General features: G+C 60.4%; 4 protein-coding genes across 4 annotated transcripts; all 4 read left to right on the top strand.

The window, feature by feature from the left end:
• Positions 1 to 1,766: 1,766 nt before the first annotated feature.
• On the top strand, positions 1,767 to 5,036 carry LMJF_22_0330 (hypothetical protein; the record flags this gene model as incomplete). The annotated part of the gene is made up of 1 exon (XM_001683134.1): positions 1,767 to 5,036. One exon carries the CDS (start codon positions 1,767 to 1,769, stop codon positions 5,034 to 5,036), a length of 3,270 nt encoding a protein of 1,089 aa, XP_001683186.1.
• Positions 5,037 to 6,963: 1,927 nt separating this feature from the next.
• LMJF_22_0320 (conserved hypothetical protein) lies at positions 6,964 to 8,037 on the top strand (the record flags this gene model as incomplete). Its single annotated transcript, XM_001683133.1, has 1 exon — positions 6,964 to 8,037. One exon carries the CDS (start codon positions 6,964 to 6,966, stop codon positions 8,035 to 8,037), a length of 1,074 nt encoding a protein of 357 aa, XP_001683185.1.
• A 1,370-nt stretch (positions 8,038 to 9,407) lies between these two features.
• On the top strand, positions 9,408 to 11,438 carry LMJF_22_0310 (carnitine palmitoyltransferase-like protein; the record flags this gene model as incomplete). Its single annotated transcript, XM_001683132.1, has 1 exon — positions 9,408 to 11,438. One exon carries the CDS (start codon positions 9,408 to 9,410, stop codon positions 11,436 to 11,438), a length of 2,031 nt encoding a protein of 676 aa, XP_001683184.1.
• A 1,632-nt stretch (positions 11,439 to 13,070) lies between these two features.
• On the top strand, positions 13,071 to 14,756 carry LMJF_22_0300 (conserved hypothetical protein; the record flags this gene model as incomplete). Its single annotated transcript, XM_001683131.1, has 1 exon — positions 13,071 to 14,756. The coding sequence occupies one exon, from the start codon at positions 13,071 to 13,073 to the stop codon at positions 14,754 to 14,756; it is 1,686 nt and encodes a 561-aa protein (XP_001683183.1).
• Positions 14,757 to 16,081: the final 1,325 nt, after the last annotated feature.

Genomic DNA, 16,081 nt, shown 5'->3' with positions numbered 1-16,081 from the left:
GTGGGCATGTCTGCTTGTACGCGTACGTGTAGCATTTAAGGCTCTGCAACCCTCTCGCTCCCGCTCTCCTCGTCAATTCACTGCGCATCCGTCTTTTGTTCCGTCTTCAACTTCGTTTTTTTTGTTGTTGGTCACGGTAGCCCTCCTGCCCCCCTCCACCTCCACCTCCTTCTCCCCCTTTTTTTACTTGTTTATTTCTTCAACAACAAACAAAAAACGGTGTGTGTGCGTGTGTGTGTGTGCGTCGGTGAGGCACAGTTTCTCTCCTTATCTTCTCCCCCTTTCCCTTTTCTGCAACGCCACAGACGCATCTCAACTCGCCACGAGCAAGACTGGAGAAGGAACTACCCCTGGCTGTTACTTTTTCCTATTTTTTGTCGTTGTTGAGGGACCCATCTACATAATTCGCGGCGTCTCATCCCGCCCATCGCACCACCTTCGCCCTTCCCCGCATTCCTTGTTCTTCCTCTCTCCTTGACCTCGCTGTTCGTATTCTCTTTTCGTCTTTTTGTGTGTGTTTGTGTGGGTGTGTGTCTGCGTGCGCGCGCAGCGCAAGTGCTGCACCCCTGTTTTGTCGGTCTTTTGCGTTGTCTTGTTGTTTGCATGTTCTCGCTCTCTGTATTGGCGCCGCTGCCATCTTGATCCCTGCCTCTTGTCTCTCTTCGTCGCGGTCGTCGTGTCACGTGCGTTCACTTCCGCGATCTGTCGGCACTTGCTCTTGCCCTGCTGTGTGAGTATTTTTTTTTGTGGTTGCTGCTGGGAGTGGTCGTGTTTTTTCTGCTTCTTTTCGTTGCCGGCAACAGCCGGTGCGTGCGTGTGTGTTTTTTTTTGAGGGGGGGGGGGCAGTAATACTTTTGCCGTCCTCTTTTCCATACACGTTTTCACGGTTGCAAGCTGCCACCGTTGGACGTAGCTGCTGTTGCTGTTGCTGTGCGTGTGTGTGTGTAGCTGCACTACGTGGGCTGGCTGGTGGTGCTGGCTTGCTTGACGGGACTTTGTCTTGTATCTCCCACTCGTGTGTGTGCTTGTCTGGTGTGTAGGTGCATCGGTACGGAACCAAAGGCTCGTGCGCACAGCACTGTCTGCTCTCTAAACTCAAAACAGGTCAAAAACAACACACACACACACACGCATCCTTCCCCTTTCTCTGTATACCTCTCCCTCTTCCTCACCCACACGCGGGCTTTAACATACGGTGCCCATTCGCTGACAGAGAACACAAACACGAAACAGGAAGAACAAAAGAGAGAGACAGACGGACGGACGGACGGGGGTGTCGGTGTTTTCGTACTTTTCGTTTTTACATCGTTTCTGTATTCGCTTCCCAGTCCATTTCTTTGTTCTCTCGTGTATCCTCTGCGCCTTCCCCTCCTCCTTTTGGTGCGTGTCCGGCCGTGTGTGCATCCCACTCCACTTCTCACTCGTTGCGGAGGCCGTCCCCATATCCTGTTCCTCGTCTCTTCGCTTCTTCTTCGAGCTCGCACTTCTCCCCCGCCGCCGTCCTCACGCCGTTCCTACCAACAGCACCAGCAAAAAACAGAGTCTCTCGCTTCTTCCTTGTCAGTTTGCCGTTGTTTTTCTTTGGGGTGGTGGCGCTGCTTGTGCTTTCTCTTGACCCTCCCCCTCCCCGATCCAACGCCTCTCACTGCCGCTCTGTCTGGCTGTCTGTTGCTTGTCATTCTTTGTACTCGGTGAGTGCGCGCACTGGCGTGTGCACCGCTTCCGCGGTGTGGTAAGTAGATAGCTCGGTCGCTGTTGGCACAGCCATGGACTCGACTCGGGGATCTACGCAATGCGGGGCAGCATTTGTGGAGGTGAGCACCGTAGCCGGCGCGGACGCCGCGCCAGACGCGCCCCAACAACAAGGTGAGGGGTGCCGTACGCCGCCGCACGTGCACTGTGGCCTGCCGCGGCTGTGCACCGAGTCTGTGAGCACGGTGACCTCTCTCGCCTCACTGGGGGACGATGTGCCGGCGTCGGTCGCGGCCAAACCGACGCTCCTGAATTCCAGCCCGTTGCCGCTGGCCAAAGTGCACCCAGCTACTGAAAGCACGTCATCCATGCCGTCGAGCTGTGGTGCCACCACGGAGACGGAAAACCGCTTCGGTGACCTTCAGAGCCACGCTGTGGCGACCGCAGTTGTGCCACCGGTCTTGAAGTCCTCGTCCTCCCTGCCCTCGTCGCTCCCCTCTGCCTCTGCCATCGCCGCCGTCGGCAGCGCTCGACGCCTGACTCCAGGCAGCACCTCCTCCACGGACGGCGCATGGACGCGGTCGCGCAACGTAGACGGGCCGCGAACGATGTCTCTTCGGCTTTCCATGACCTCCCCCCGCACCCTCCACGGGTCGGCGTCTCTCCCCACCCCTGGTGAGGAGAGCGCGCCGCTCGCGGAGATGAGCAGTCACGCGGAGTCAAGCAGGAGCACGCCCTCGGTGCCGCTTCTGTGCTGTGGCCTACCACACACCCACGCGAGCGAGGAGGAGCGGCGAGCGTCGTCGGCGGAAACCTTCTTGACCCGGGTACCGCTACCGCAAGAGGACATGACAGCTTCCTCATCGCAGCCCTCGTCGCCTACCGCGGCGAACCGCACGGTAGTGCCATGCTCGGTGATGCACACATGCAGCGATGCTGCGGAGGCGCAAAGGGCTGCTTCACCCACGGTGCTCCCCAGTGGAAGCCCCACCGGCTTTGTCACTACGACGGCGATGCGATCTACACCGCAGGGGCGCAGTCGTTCGTTCGACATGCCGTTTCCTTTTGCCAGTGGCGTGAGTGGCGGCAGCTGCGATGACTTATCAAGGTGCTACGCAAAGCGACGCGAGCTGTCCACCATCACCGCTAGTATTCGGACAAGTGAGCACTTCAACGAGCGCCTCGGCGACACGCACCGCCCGCCGCCGTTCATGTACCCGTCGGAGTCCACGGCAACCTTGTCGACGCTGAGAGCGTCAGTGGTAGGCGTAACCGTCCCCGCCACGGCACATTCCAACAACAACAGCGGCGGCGGCATTGCCACTTTCAGCAGCAACACAAGCACAAACGGAGCGGATGCCGAGGCACAAGTAGGCACGGGCACTGGACTGCGACGCACCATATCCTGCGATACCCTGGCTTCGGTCAGCTCCTCGCGCTCCAGGCCGGTGCTCACGCCCGCCGCGCTGGGCCCGCCGGAGGCGTCTGGCGCCGCGTCTGGTACAGCGTCCACCACCACCACGAGTGTAACGTACACGCGCAGAAATGTCTGCCTCGGGGCGTTGGACTTCTACGGCAACCCGGTCACGTCTCTCTCCTCGCTGCTCGTGCAGATGTCGCTGCGGTCTGGCGACCACGAGGAAGCAGACCCGCTTGAGACGCGTCTTGCCGCGGCTTCTCCTTACCCGCTAACTCAGCAGCAGCAGCAGCAGCGAAACACGCTATCCATGCAAAACTTAATGGCACATACGCAGCAAGTGGGACAGATGGCGCCGGAGGACAAGGTGAAGCGGTTCCACGCGAAGCCGGACAGCGGCGGTATCGCCATGTGCAGGACAACGGGTACCACGATACCGCGGCGGCGCCGCCCCTGCGCCAAGCCCTGCTCCACAACAGCGGCAGCGTCATCCTCAGCTGCACCGCTGGCCGGAACCACCGCCGCGGCTTCTGCACAGCCGCAGGTCGGCTCACTGAAGGACGTGTTGCAGGATTGCAATTTTCTTTCCCTCAAGGACGTGCTGAGCGCCATCGCGGACACGCACGTGCACGAGCTGCGCGAGGCGCAGCAGCGGTTGAGCAACACGCACGCTGGCGCCAGCGATGGTAAAAATGTTGACGGTCGCATAGCCTCCACGGCACCCGCGTCGGTGGTCGTGAACGCGCTGTCTACATGCGTGGCCTCGGTGTCATCAAAGGCGGAAGAGCCTTCCGCGGCTGCAGCCAGATTCCCTGGAGGCATTCAGCCGACTGTGACGTGCCATCTCGGTGGGGCGGGGTCGGAATGGGCATGCACTTCCAGCGCCCGCGAAGGCGATAGTGGCTTATGCCTGAGCACGAGCGCCAGCACTGACGCGACGTGCATCCCAGCCCTGCACCCCTCAGTTAACTCGCTTGACGCACAGCAGGTCTTGACGCTTGCGGCGGCCATTACGGAGGCCTCACTGAACCTCGACCGCAGCGCTGAGGCTTCTTTTGCCGGCTCGACCACAGCGGCCGCCGTCAGCGTGTCATTCCCAACCTTGCTCGGCGAGACTGTACCCGATGGTAGTGCGGCGTCGCCTCCGTCCGCTATGGCCACGCAGATGAGCCTGCAGTCGGTCGCCCCATCGGCCTCTCTTATCTCATCGACCCATGCAGATGCAAGCCGCGGAGTTGCCGCCGCTTCGGCGGCGTCCACCGGCGGCGTCTCCGAGGCTCTTGATTACGGAAGCGATCCACTGGAACGCAAAGTGCTGCTGCTGCAGCCTTCGAGCGACGACGTGGATGACGTTGTGCGGAGTGGAATGTGGGAGTGCCCAGGGGACCGCAGCGTGATCGCGCCGTCTCCTCGGACGCTGAAGGCAACTGCAGCGGCGTCTCCCGTGACAGTCGCCTCACCGGCACAAAACCGATTTGCTGCGACAGGCTCGCCGTCCGATCGCCAGCGCGGAGGACGGTACGTTGCCAACTGGCACGGTCTATCATCGGGTGAGGAGGCACCAGGCAAGACAACGACGCCGCGCACCGTCATCGCCGTTGCTGCGAAGCCTCCGCCGATGCTGCTGCGGCAGGCAGAGACTATGGCGAGCGCAGACCGCAGCATGTGTGCCAGCAGTCGTGCGGGCAAACAGGAGGACGCTGGAGTATCGACCGCAACTTGCGACAGGGCCCCGGTAACAAGGCCCAGCATCACTGCCGGAGACACTTCGGCGAGCGTCGGCGATGTTCGTGTGGTGGTCGAGTCCATCTCCTTTTGCTCCTTCGACGACGAGCTCAACACCGTGTCGCAGCTGCGACAGTGGGCTCGAAGCATTGCGCGGCTGGAGCACCTGCAGCCGAGCACCGAAACCGAAGTCATCACATAGAGGAGAGGAATGTGTTCACTAGGCTGTTCTTGCGATGATGAACTTTGTGAAAAAATATGTTGCTTTCAAGGGGTTGATGGGGAAGGGGGCGATATAGGTGGTCTTGTGCGTCTCTCTCCTCTTCCCCGCGACGTTGCCTCAGGCGCGTGTAGATGTGTATGAGTCGAGCCAAGGCGTGGTTAAGTTCTCTAAGATTTGTGCGTCGGTGAAGAGGTGGCGGCCTTTGTGTGCATCGGCATCGAAGCGTTTTGGCGAGGGTGTGGGTGCGTCTGCAGGGGAGACAGCGGGGCGGGCGAGGGACACGCGCCGAAAATTCGAATGCGCTGATGTCTGTCGACCCGCGCAACCGAGTATCTCACACTCACACACGCGCGCCGGTGCCTTTTCACTTTTTTTTATGTGTGTGTGTGGGGGGGGGAGGGGGTTGGTCCACCGCCCCCCTTCCCCTTCCCCTTCCCTCCTTTTTCGACAATGAGGCCCCCGATGCTCTTTGTATCTGTTATGGTTTTCAGTATAGCGCCGCCACAACCGTGGCGGTCTCGCTGCTTCTGTAGCAAACGATTCTTTTTTTTATGTTTTTCATTTTATTTTGGGGTGCTGCTTCGTGTGACAGAGGGGGCCCGCCACACATCGATGACGCCCGCCCTGTTTTGTTTTCCATTCTGTCCCGCAATTCCGCGGCCGAACTCTTTTTTTCTTTGGTTCGTGCTTCTCTTGCACGTCGTCACCTCCCGTATCGCATCCGTCTCTCACTCTTCACCCCCTCCCCGTCGGTCCTTCTCTATCTGATCCATGTCGTGGTCGATACTTCGGAGTACTCCGGCTTTAATCAGAGGTGCACGTCGGTTCATGTTGTTTGTGTGTGCCTGTTTGGATGCGGATGTCTGCGTGTGATCGAAGGCGCATTGCCAACCGCACTTCCAACGTCTGTACACACAGACACAGACATGCGTTCATCCAGACCCTCTTCCGCTCTCCTCTGCCTTGTCCCGTCTGCGTGTCTCTATGGATGCTTGTGCCAGCATCTGACACGGCACAAGCAACGGAAGGCAACGGCGAGGCGGCGGTGCAGGGCAAGCCAAGCGGTGATGAGACAAACGGAGGGAGGCGGAGGCTGGGGAGAAGGGGGAGGGAAGCGGGTGCAGACGTGGAGAAGGGCACAAAAACGCACGCACGTGCAATGTACATTAGACACCCAGGACGGATAAGACAAGGAAAACGTAGGCTCATGGCCCACACGCGCACATAACGTAAAGCCCTCAACACCGCAGGAGCAACAACAACAACAACAACAAAGAAGGCGCAGAAATGGCGCCGTCTGTCATCGGGCCTTCAAGGAACGCTTCCGAGCGTATTCCTTTCACCGTGCGACGGGGAAAAATGGACGGGCCTGCTCACTGCAGCCACACATGCAGTCTGCATCTTGACCGCCATCCTCTGCACTTCTTGGGTTGTGTGTGATCAAGTATGTGTGCAGATACGTGTAACACTGCTTGCTGAGCTACGTTTGAGGGGGACGAGGTGAAGAGAAAGGAAGGCCGTGAATAGTCGATGTGCTGCGCGCGTTCGCTTCGTGGCGGCGGGACACTCTACTATGCTGTCCTCGCCTTCCCTCCGTCCCTACCCACCTGCTTCCAGTTGCTTTCATTCGGTGCTTCCTTCCTCGTCGCGTTGGCCTCCGGCTCTTTGTATGCATCTCCTACACGAAGGAATCTCACATGCGCACACGCACAGACACGCACACACGCCATCACCATAGCAGCCGCAGCCCACGGACACACGAGGAACGTTGCCGTTACTCCGGCGGAACCGTTACCGTGTTCCTTGCGTTGTGGGGTACCGCTTGTGCCATCTCGACCCTCCCCCACCTTTCCACATCGACACACGCTGGTGACCCGAAGAGGAGGCCGGAGAGACGGCAGGCAAAATGGAAGCACGGGGCAACGTGGACGGCGAAAAGTTCCGCTCGATCAACACGCTGCGCACACGCTTTCCGGCGCTGACCGTTTCCGATGCCCGCGCGTTGCTAGAGCGGCACAACTGGAATGTCGCCATCGCTGGCGCAGAGGCAGAGCGAGGGGAGCGCCAACGCACGAAGGCGGACTCGGCAAACTACTTTGTGGGTGGCGGGGACAAGGGTAGTGGGCAGCAGGTCATGGCGCCGTCCGGTGAGAGTGTTTCCGACCGCAGCGGTGAAATCGCCAGCGGCAGCGGGGTGCACTCCATGATTGATCGCATTTTTCGCAAAGCGGAGGTGGAGGGGGCGAAAGCGAGCGGTGGTGATGGCGGCAGCGGCGTCGAGGATAACGAGCCGCGTGCCTTCTACGGTCGAGGTCAGCGCCTCGGCTACACTGCCAACCCCAGCCCATACGTCGCCTCTACGCTGCGCGCAGAGCGGTCTGTTTGCATAACAGTCTACCGTGACGGCTTTGAGGTGGACAGCAACGGGTTTGTGCCGCTCAACAGTGACGAGGGCCGCCAGTTTGTGGAGGCCATGGACAAGGGTTATGTGCCGCCTTCTCTCGCTGCCAAGTATCCGAACACGGACCTCACGGTAAACCTGCGCGACTGCCTCCAGGTAGACTACGTTCCACCTTCGTACATCGCTTTTCAGGGCGACGGACACCGCCTTGCGGCGCCAAGCAGCACCGCCGCCTCGTCTGCCGCTCCAGCAAATGCTCAAGCGTCTCCCGCGACAGCGGGTAGGTCGGGTACACCAGCTTACGATCCCTCTCGCACCGTGGAGGTGCGCAGCGATGAGGCGACGTCATTTGTGGTGCTCCTGAACACGCGAGGGGAGCGGCGGCAGGTACAGGTAAACCCGGAGCGGCACACCGTGGACGACCTCTACAGCCTTGCCCATGCCTATCAGCCGGAGCTGCAGAATTTTATCCTGGTGGAGCGCGGGATGCCGCCGCGCCGCTTGGAGGCCTCTACGCGGTCGCAGACGATCGCGCAGGCGAAACTCAGCCGCGCTGTTGTTGCCCTTCAGCAGATGTGACAGCGGTGTGGAAAAAAAAAAGACACCAGCTCTGCAACAAGTGCACTTGCGTGCGTGTGTGTGTGTGGGGGGGGGGAGTCGTACATCGGAGGGTAAAGAGCTTGAGGTCAACGGATCTTTTCCATCCTTGCTGTCAGGAAGACCGACTACCTACGTCGGCTCTCGCCCCCCCCCCTCCCTCGCCCACCACTCACCCTTCACTGGGGCGCCGGTACTGTGGAGCGGCTTTTACTCTTTTTTTTCTGTTCGTGCGAAGCGAGAACGGCACGCGCCTTCGTCAGCATCCTTGAAATGCTCTCCGCGGCGTCTCCTCTAACCCCTCCTCCCTCCTCGATACTTCCACACGCAGGTTCTCACCCTTTAACTGTGCCCTCTCTGTGTCACATGAGGGCAGCAGTCTTGGTTCACTGACTTTTCTCCTCTCTGCTTCGGGCACGCCTTCACGACTCCCCTCGCGGCAGTCCCTCCTCTCTCTCTCGGAGTGTGGTGTGCTGTGTGTGTGTGTGTGTGTGTGTGTGTGTTTACGGCCCTTTCTGTGCGCCGTGTTGCGCTCGAAGGATATGCTGCCAAAGCCGCCAGCGGGAGGAGGTGCGAGGAATAAAAGGACTACATCCACATCGTTGACTGAGTTGTTCATATAAGGCATCGCACACAAGATCATCGCACGCCGTCGGCGAAACGCACACCCGCCTACGCACATCTGCTTGATTGTGTACGTATGCGGGCGCGGGCACTCTTGCCTGATCGCCTTATGCTCACTGCAAAGAAACGCGCGTCGAGGATGGACCACCGCGAGGGCGAAAGAACGAAATGGAAAAGGAGGTTGCGAGAATGAGTTGCCGCTACCGCCTTCGTTTTCATGTGTTGTCGTTCATTCTTGCCGCCTTCCTTCTTCTGCCTCCAGTCCACGCGGTGCGGCCAACTCCCCCTCCTCACGCCAACTCCCCTATCATCATTATCTACTTCTCTGTGCGTGTGTTTTCGTTTCTGCCCCTGTTCGCGCGCATATTGGTTGTTCCCTCGCCATGGCTTCCTCCTGCGGCTCCGTCTCACTTCTATCTCCCCCCCCACCCACCCACGCGCCCGCCTATCCTGCACGCGACGCGATCTGTTTTGGAATCATCATCGTCGTAATGTAACATGTCCATCATGCACCGCACCCAGACAGAGAAGTGGCTTGACTATAGTATACATCCCATCAAAACGCACCTTGCAGCTCGCTGCCGCCCTTTGGTAATCGAACTTGCTACACCCGCCAGTCGCCCCCCCCCCCACCCCCTACACACACAGAAAGCATAGTCATAGAGGGAGCGCTGCTACGAGAGGCGCATATCTTGTGGGCACCGCGTCAGTAGCGGCAGAGGAGGTCGATGCAACCATGCCGTCCGCGTTTGTGTGCGTGTCAAGACGCTCGTAGCGTCGGAATAGGAGCCCTGTACGCATCCGGCAACTGGGCCGCGCTCCGCACAAATGTGGCGGTCTCGCCAAGGGCAACGGTACAGGAACTGCTGACACCATCGCTTGTGCCTACACGACACTATCAGCGGAGTCTCCCCAAGCTGCCGCTGCCGGCTCTTCATGACACATTGCAGCGGTACCTGGCGGCTGCGGCGCCTCTCTGTACACCGCAGCAGCTTGCCTCCACGAGCGCGACTGTAGCCGCCTTTCTGAACGGGGAAGGGCGCCACGTCCACGAGGAGCTGCGACGCACTGACAAGGCAAACCCGCACACGTCGTACATTTCGTCCGACCTGTTCGAGCAGACCTTGAAAGGGCGGAGCGCGCTGCCGCTGCGTTCGCACAGAACGTGGCTTGTGCGGCCGGATCCGGAGAAGCAAGACATGCTAGTACGGAGCGCCTACTGGCTCTGGGCCTCGGTTCACTTCTACAAGTTGTACCTCGATAATCAACTCCGCCCGGAGGTGCGGTACGCTGCTGATGGCATCTGGACGAAAAGGAGCGGCTACTGTACCTCCGAGTGGTTCCAACGCACGGCGGCGCTGCTCCCCGATTATGTGAGCACCCCGTTCGTCCACGGCACCTCGCTAGGTGTCGCGCAGCCGCTGGATATGTCGCAGTTTGACTGCCTTTTTAATTCTACGCGGATGCCAGGTGTCCTCCAGGACGAAATAAAGCCGGTCGGCTTTGTACCCCATGCATTGGTGCAGTACCGCGGTCATCAGTTCCAGATCACTGTGGCCGATGCAGACTGCGTGCCGCTTTCCATTGATGAGCTGTACGCTCAGCTGCGTGATATTGTGCGCACAAACTTAGCACCGGCGGACACCGACGTAAGTGTCTTCACTGCACTGCCGCGCACGGAGTGGAACGGGATCCGGACAATGCTGTTACGAAACGTCGTCAATGGCAAAAGCCTGGAGGCGGTGGAGGAGAGTATGCTGGTGCTCAACCTCGACGCGGACGATGAGGGGGACGCCTTGGTGGACCCAATGTCTCCTGTGGGGGTGACGGCGAAGTCGCCTTCCGTGCGAGCCGGCAACCGTTGGTGGGACAAGAGTCTGTCGGTGTCTGTTAACAGCCGCGGCGACATTGCCGTCTCAGCCGAGTCGAGCTGGGGCGACGGCGTGGCAGTGCGACGGTACATCAACGATGTATACGCTCTCAGTCGTGCAGCGCATAGTCATGTGTTACGGAAGGACGCGCCGGCCACGCACAGGCTCCGCCAGCTTCAGTGGCACGTCCCAGACGAGCTCGTGGCTACGGCGCAAAGGGTCACGAGGCGTGTAAGCAAGGACCGCGAGCGCCTCGATGTCGCCGCCGGAGTGCTTGACATTGCCACAACACCGACTCCCGCCGTCGAGGCCACGGTGCAGCTGGCGGCACAGCTCGCCATGTTCCGCGTGCACCAGCAGCAGCCGATGAACTGCATGCAGAACACCGACATGCATCGCTATCGCCGCGGCCGCAGCGAGCGAATCCCGCTCACCACGCTGGAGAGCACCGCTTTCCTGCTGAGCATGCGCTCCTCAGTACGGGAGACGCAGCAGGCCGCGTGCTACGCGGCCTTGCGACGCTACAAGGTGGAGAAGGAGGCCGTCAGTCGCGGAAGCAGCACCTGCAGCCACCTGCTCGCCTTGCGCCTAACGGCGGAGCGCTTTCTTGGCCGAGTTCCTGACGTGTACAACGACCCTGTCCTTTCGCTTGTCACTGAACCTGCGTTGTGCTTGGAGATGGTCGAAGCGGAGTCGACCTATGGCTGTGGGTACACGCTCCACCCATGCAGTTGCCACCTCACCTGTAGCCGCACCGGATCGACTCTGCTGTATCAGGTGACATCTCCACCCCCATCGTCTATAGGCGTTGCCACCTCCAGCGCCACCTTTGCAGCGGCCTTTACACACGCATGCCAGGAGGTGTCGGCCCTGCTGGCGCCGTGCTGACGCGGGGCTGTTACAAGGGGAACGCGAAAGCGAAACAGGGGGCACGATGTGCGCAGCGCGTTGCTGTCCTTTCCCTTCTATACAGCCTCACGCGCTCATCAGCCGCAAGACGAAGCACTTCCCCCACCCCCTCTCCGCGATTCCGCCCTCATTTACTTGGCGTGCGCGAGAACCGTAGACTGCATGGGTGAGCACCTGCGTCGAACGAAACGGAAAGTGCAGCCTGGATGCTTTGGCCATTCTCAGCAGCTATCCTACCAGCCTCCCACCCGTCACACACTCGCTTCGCCTTGCTTCATCGCCTCCACCCTACCCCCTCCCCCTTCCCTTCCCATCAACTTTAGCGGTGCCGTACTGCAACTCCGGCTTTATGAGAGGAGGGGGGCGGGCGCAGAGGAGTGGCAGAGGCAGAGGAAACAATGGGGCCCGTGGGGCCAAAGTTGTGCTGTCAAGCACGCATATCGCTCGCTGCATTCCGGATCCGTGAGGACGCCGGGGCGAAAGGTGAGGGGGGGGGGCTCTCTCTTTCTCTTGCGCTGCGTGTGGGCTGCCCCGCCCACCTCCTCCTCCTCACAACAAACGACAGCGACCATTTCAGGAGTCTCTTGCGCATTTTCTGTTGTTGTTCGTGGCCGTCTTCCCCTCCCAGCAGCGTTGCGGTGTGCCCCTCTGTGCCTACCCCGTGCTGTGTGTAACAGGGCGACGCGTCCTTCACGACACAAACGAAATCCGCCGATGTGCGGTACCCGCGCAACGCACCTCTTCACGCCTTGTCGCATGTTTCTGCGGAACGTGTCTCACAGCTTGTGCAGCACTGCACTGTCCGCGTTTCGTGCGCCGCGCTTCATGACCTAACGTGCCGCGGAGCCTTTGCTTCGGCGATCGCAGCCATACACTGCAGCTGGGAGGGAGGCGTGGGCGGTGGCGCATGCGCGTGCGGCTTCTCGACGGCTCACGCGCAATCGTATAATCGCCTGCTTCGCCGCGTCGATGCGGCGGCTCCTTCACTCTGTCTCCGCGCGCGCGACTGCGCCTCGTCGGCTTTCGCACGTCGCCTCATTTTGCCTACCCTTACGACTCTGCTCTCTCTTCTTCTCGTGCCCTCCACCAACTTGGTGTTGTCTCCCGCTGGGGCGTGTACGTGTTGTACCCACCTGCTCACATCTGTATATGTATGTCTCGATGGCCCTTCTCTCCAGTGACACGCGCACACACACACTTAGCGAAAACCGAGTGGAACGCGAAGCCATCCTCGCCTGCCCACACTCCACAGCCCGTCAGCCACGCAGAAAAACACGCTCGGAACGCGCACGTGAGTTTTTGGTGCTGGCTTGGTCGTTTGCTTCGAGGCGCGCATTACGGTTGTGACGCGCGTGCATCCGATTTCCCCACTTCCTCCCACGCGTCCCTTGTGTTGGTTTTAGGCTTGTCCTCTGCCTTGTCACGCGCACGCGGCGTTATCGGTCAACCGTTCCCCCCTCCTTAACGATAGACTCGCCCGCTGGTCACATACACGCAGGCAGGAATCGGCGCTTCTGTTATCTGGTGCTTTCGGGGAGACGCGCACGTGCCCCTCTCTGTACCAGAGTCTAGGCGAACAGGTCACCTGAGTGTCTGTGTCGTGCTGCCGACATGGCCCCCAAGAAGAAGGCTGCGTCGAAGACGTCGCCCGCCGCGGAGGAAACGGTGCATGACGGCTGCGAGGAGCACTCGACGGCGCCGGTCGTGGAGGCACCAGTAGCGGCAGCAGAGGAGGCCGCCACGGCACGTGCCGCGGAGCCAGCCGCTCCTGTGCCAGTTGTGGGGTCTACAACGGAGATGTACAGCCAACTGCAGTCGATTCTCTCGGTGGATGGCGCCCTGGTGAACCACTACCTTCCACAGGTACTGGAGCTCGTGCAGGCAGCGGAGTCTATTGAGACGCCGATCCTGCTGAGGGTGCGTTTTCTCGAGTTTGTGGGACAGCACGTGGCCGCTGTGCGTGACAACAACGCCCTACGCAAGTTGGTGACATCCCTCGTGAAGATCGTCGGCGGGGCCGACAACACGCCGCAGCTGCTCACGGCCGCGGTTCAGGCGTTTGCCGGCCTGGGCCCTGTCTCGGTGGTTGACAAGAACTGGGAGTACCTGGCGCGTGAGGGTGCGGATGTGCTCATGCAGGTGATGGTCGACCGCGATGCGTTCCCGGAAAGCGTTCGGCAGGCTGCATCAAAGTCGCTGGACTCGCTGACAAGCAGCGCCTTTCGATCGGTGCTGGCAAAGCTGCTGCACTGGCTGAGCCTCGATCGCGAGGAGGACGACGAGGAGCAGGTGCAGAAAGAGCGGCACATGGCGCTGGCGCGCCTGACGCGCCTCATCATGGCCCCCAGCCAGCGCAAGCACTGGACAGAGGAGACTCAGCTCTATGCCGAGCCGCTCCTGCAGCGTGTGCTAAGCACCGTCGACGTTCGCGAGTTTGCTCAGCTGGCACGCGTGACTGCGCACCTGCCCATCAACCAAGACAAGGGCAACCTCCCCCTTCTCGAGTGGTATGTGAAGACTCACAGGCTGAACGACGACCGCCACGTTGAGGCCGTTGCCATCATTGGCCGCTTTGTCAGCAGCTCTGTCGAGTTCGACCTGCACGCCGCGCTGGAGGCGGCCGGCATCACGTCTCGCGACATCGACGCATCGAGTGACGGAGGTGTCAACACGGCGAAGGTGGTGCTGTTAGCCAGTCGCATTGCCACGGCAGCGGCTGCTGAGAAGCTATACCCCTACGTATACCGCCAAGTCGTGTCGTTGATGTCTGACATGCGTGGCACCCTCACCACGGCAAACCTCATCACGGTTGAGGCCCTCCTGTTTGCCGCGGTGGCGCTGGCACGCAAGCGGTCTGCCGAGGCGCTGCAGCAGCTGAACGACGCCTCCTTCAACGCGAGTGCCATCTCGGCCGCACAGGCAGCGGCGGACGTGTACAAGCAGGTCGTATTCGCTGTGAAGAAGGCGGCGCAGAGCAAGCAGGCGGACGGGGCAAGCGCGAACGCTGTGGCCAGCCTGAACAACATCAAAACGATCACCGAGGCCTTCGCTGCCAAGCGCCTCCCTCTGGGGGAGATCAAGGAAAGCTGGACGCGCGGTCTGAACAGCATCCCTGCCGCGAAGCGCGACCGTGAGGCTCCTCGCGGCGCCATGCCTCCGCCCCCCGGTGTGCAGCGCGCCGTAGAGGCAGGAAAGAAAAGCAGCAGCAGCCAGAACGCACCGGACCGCAAGCGGGCGCGCAACGACCACAAAAGTCAGTACAACGATCGCCCATCGCGCCATGGTGGCCGCCGTTGAGTGATACAGGCTGTGAGCAAGCGGAGCTGAATCGTGTTTGCATGACCGAGGCCGCTGGATTTGGTTGTCCTTTCTGGTAGCGGAAAATGCCCTGTACACGCGGGTGGGTGGGTGCGCCAGGCGTTCCCGAGGATGCGTCTGCGTGAGCGTCTGTATGTCCCTCTCGGCGTGTCCGTCGGATAGAGGAGTTTGTGTGTGTGTGTGTGTGTGTGTGTGTGTTATCCTCGAGTTGTCATTTCGTCAGACGCTGAAACGGACGAGAGCGAAGGAGCATCACGCACGGCTTGAGCGTGCGCAGGCATATAGGAGACTGAGGTTGTGCATGTTCGATGCTCCGCACCTCTTCCCCCACCCCTGTTTTTTCGTCCGAGGAAAGGAAGCGGGAGGGGGGAGGGTTCTGTACATGCTGTTGCGTGGTACCCCTGAACCGCTCTCGCGAGCGGCTTTGAATCGGCTCCCAACTTATGGTGCTGCTCGTGACAATGTGCATGTGTGTGTGGGCGTAGCGAAGCAGCAGCAGCATGGACGTAGAAGCAACGCTGCCGGACCTAGGGATGTGCGAAAGAGAGATAGGGCTGCCGAGGGCGCGCGGAGAAGACGTGGAAGAGATGGAGCAGGTGAAACGCACTTGACGCTGATAAGGTAAACAAAAACGTGACAAGGAAGGAGGCTCTGCAGCCATTCGTAGTCGTAGACACAAGCGCGTGAGCGAAGCCCATACTTGGACTCCAGCCGAGGTTGAGGTGTGCGGTAGGCGGTTGCACAACATGCTCAACCACAGCGGCTCGATGCCCCGTGATTTCGAGTTGCTCTGTAAGCTCCCACTGCAGGCCTGGCGTTCTCGTTTGGTGTTGTTCACACTTGTTGCCATTTGAGAAAGCCGACCGACCGCTGTGGTCACCGCATCTGCTCCCTCCGGCATCCGCGCTCCCTTGTGCTGCACTTCACGTTCAGCTCTCGAAGGCACTCGATAACAGCGGGCCGTGGGGCAGATCTGAAGGCTTGTGTTAGCTCCTTCCCACTCTTCTGCGTGCCGGTGCTGCGCCCGCCCCTTTCCCCGAAGCTCGACGGTGTAGGTGACGCGTAACTCCCAACGTGTGCAACCCCCCCCCCCGAACAGGATGCCGTCCTTCACAACTTCTCTGCTATGGCCCTCTGCTCTTCTTCTTGCACGTTTGTTGATAAATCTTCGCGTGCTCGCCTCTTGTGCGCAGGATGCGGAGAGGCTGACCCGGTGCACACGGAGGGCGTGACTTCATCGCGCGCACACTCGCCGAGAGGAGAGCAGCAAGCACGCAACACAAAAAGGCGGAAAAGACGGTGCC

The sequence above is a fragment of the Leishmania major genome, chromosome 22 (genome assembly GCF_000002725.2).
Source record: "Leishmania major strain Friedlin complete genome, chromosome 22".
NCBI classification, from domain to species: domain Eukaryota; phylum Euglenozoa; class Kinetoplastea; order Trypanosomatida; family Trypanosomatidae; genus Leishmania; species Leishmania major.
This window is presented reverse-complemented; position numbering and strand designations above follow the sequence as displayed.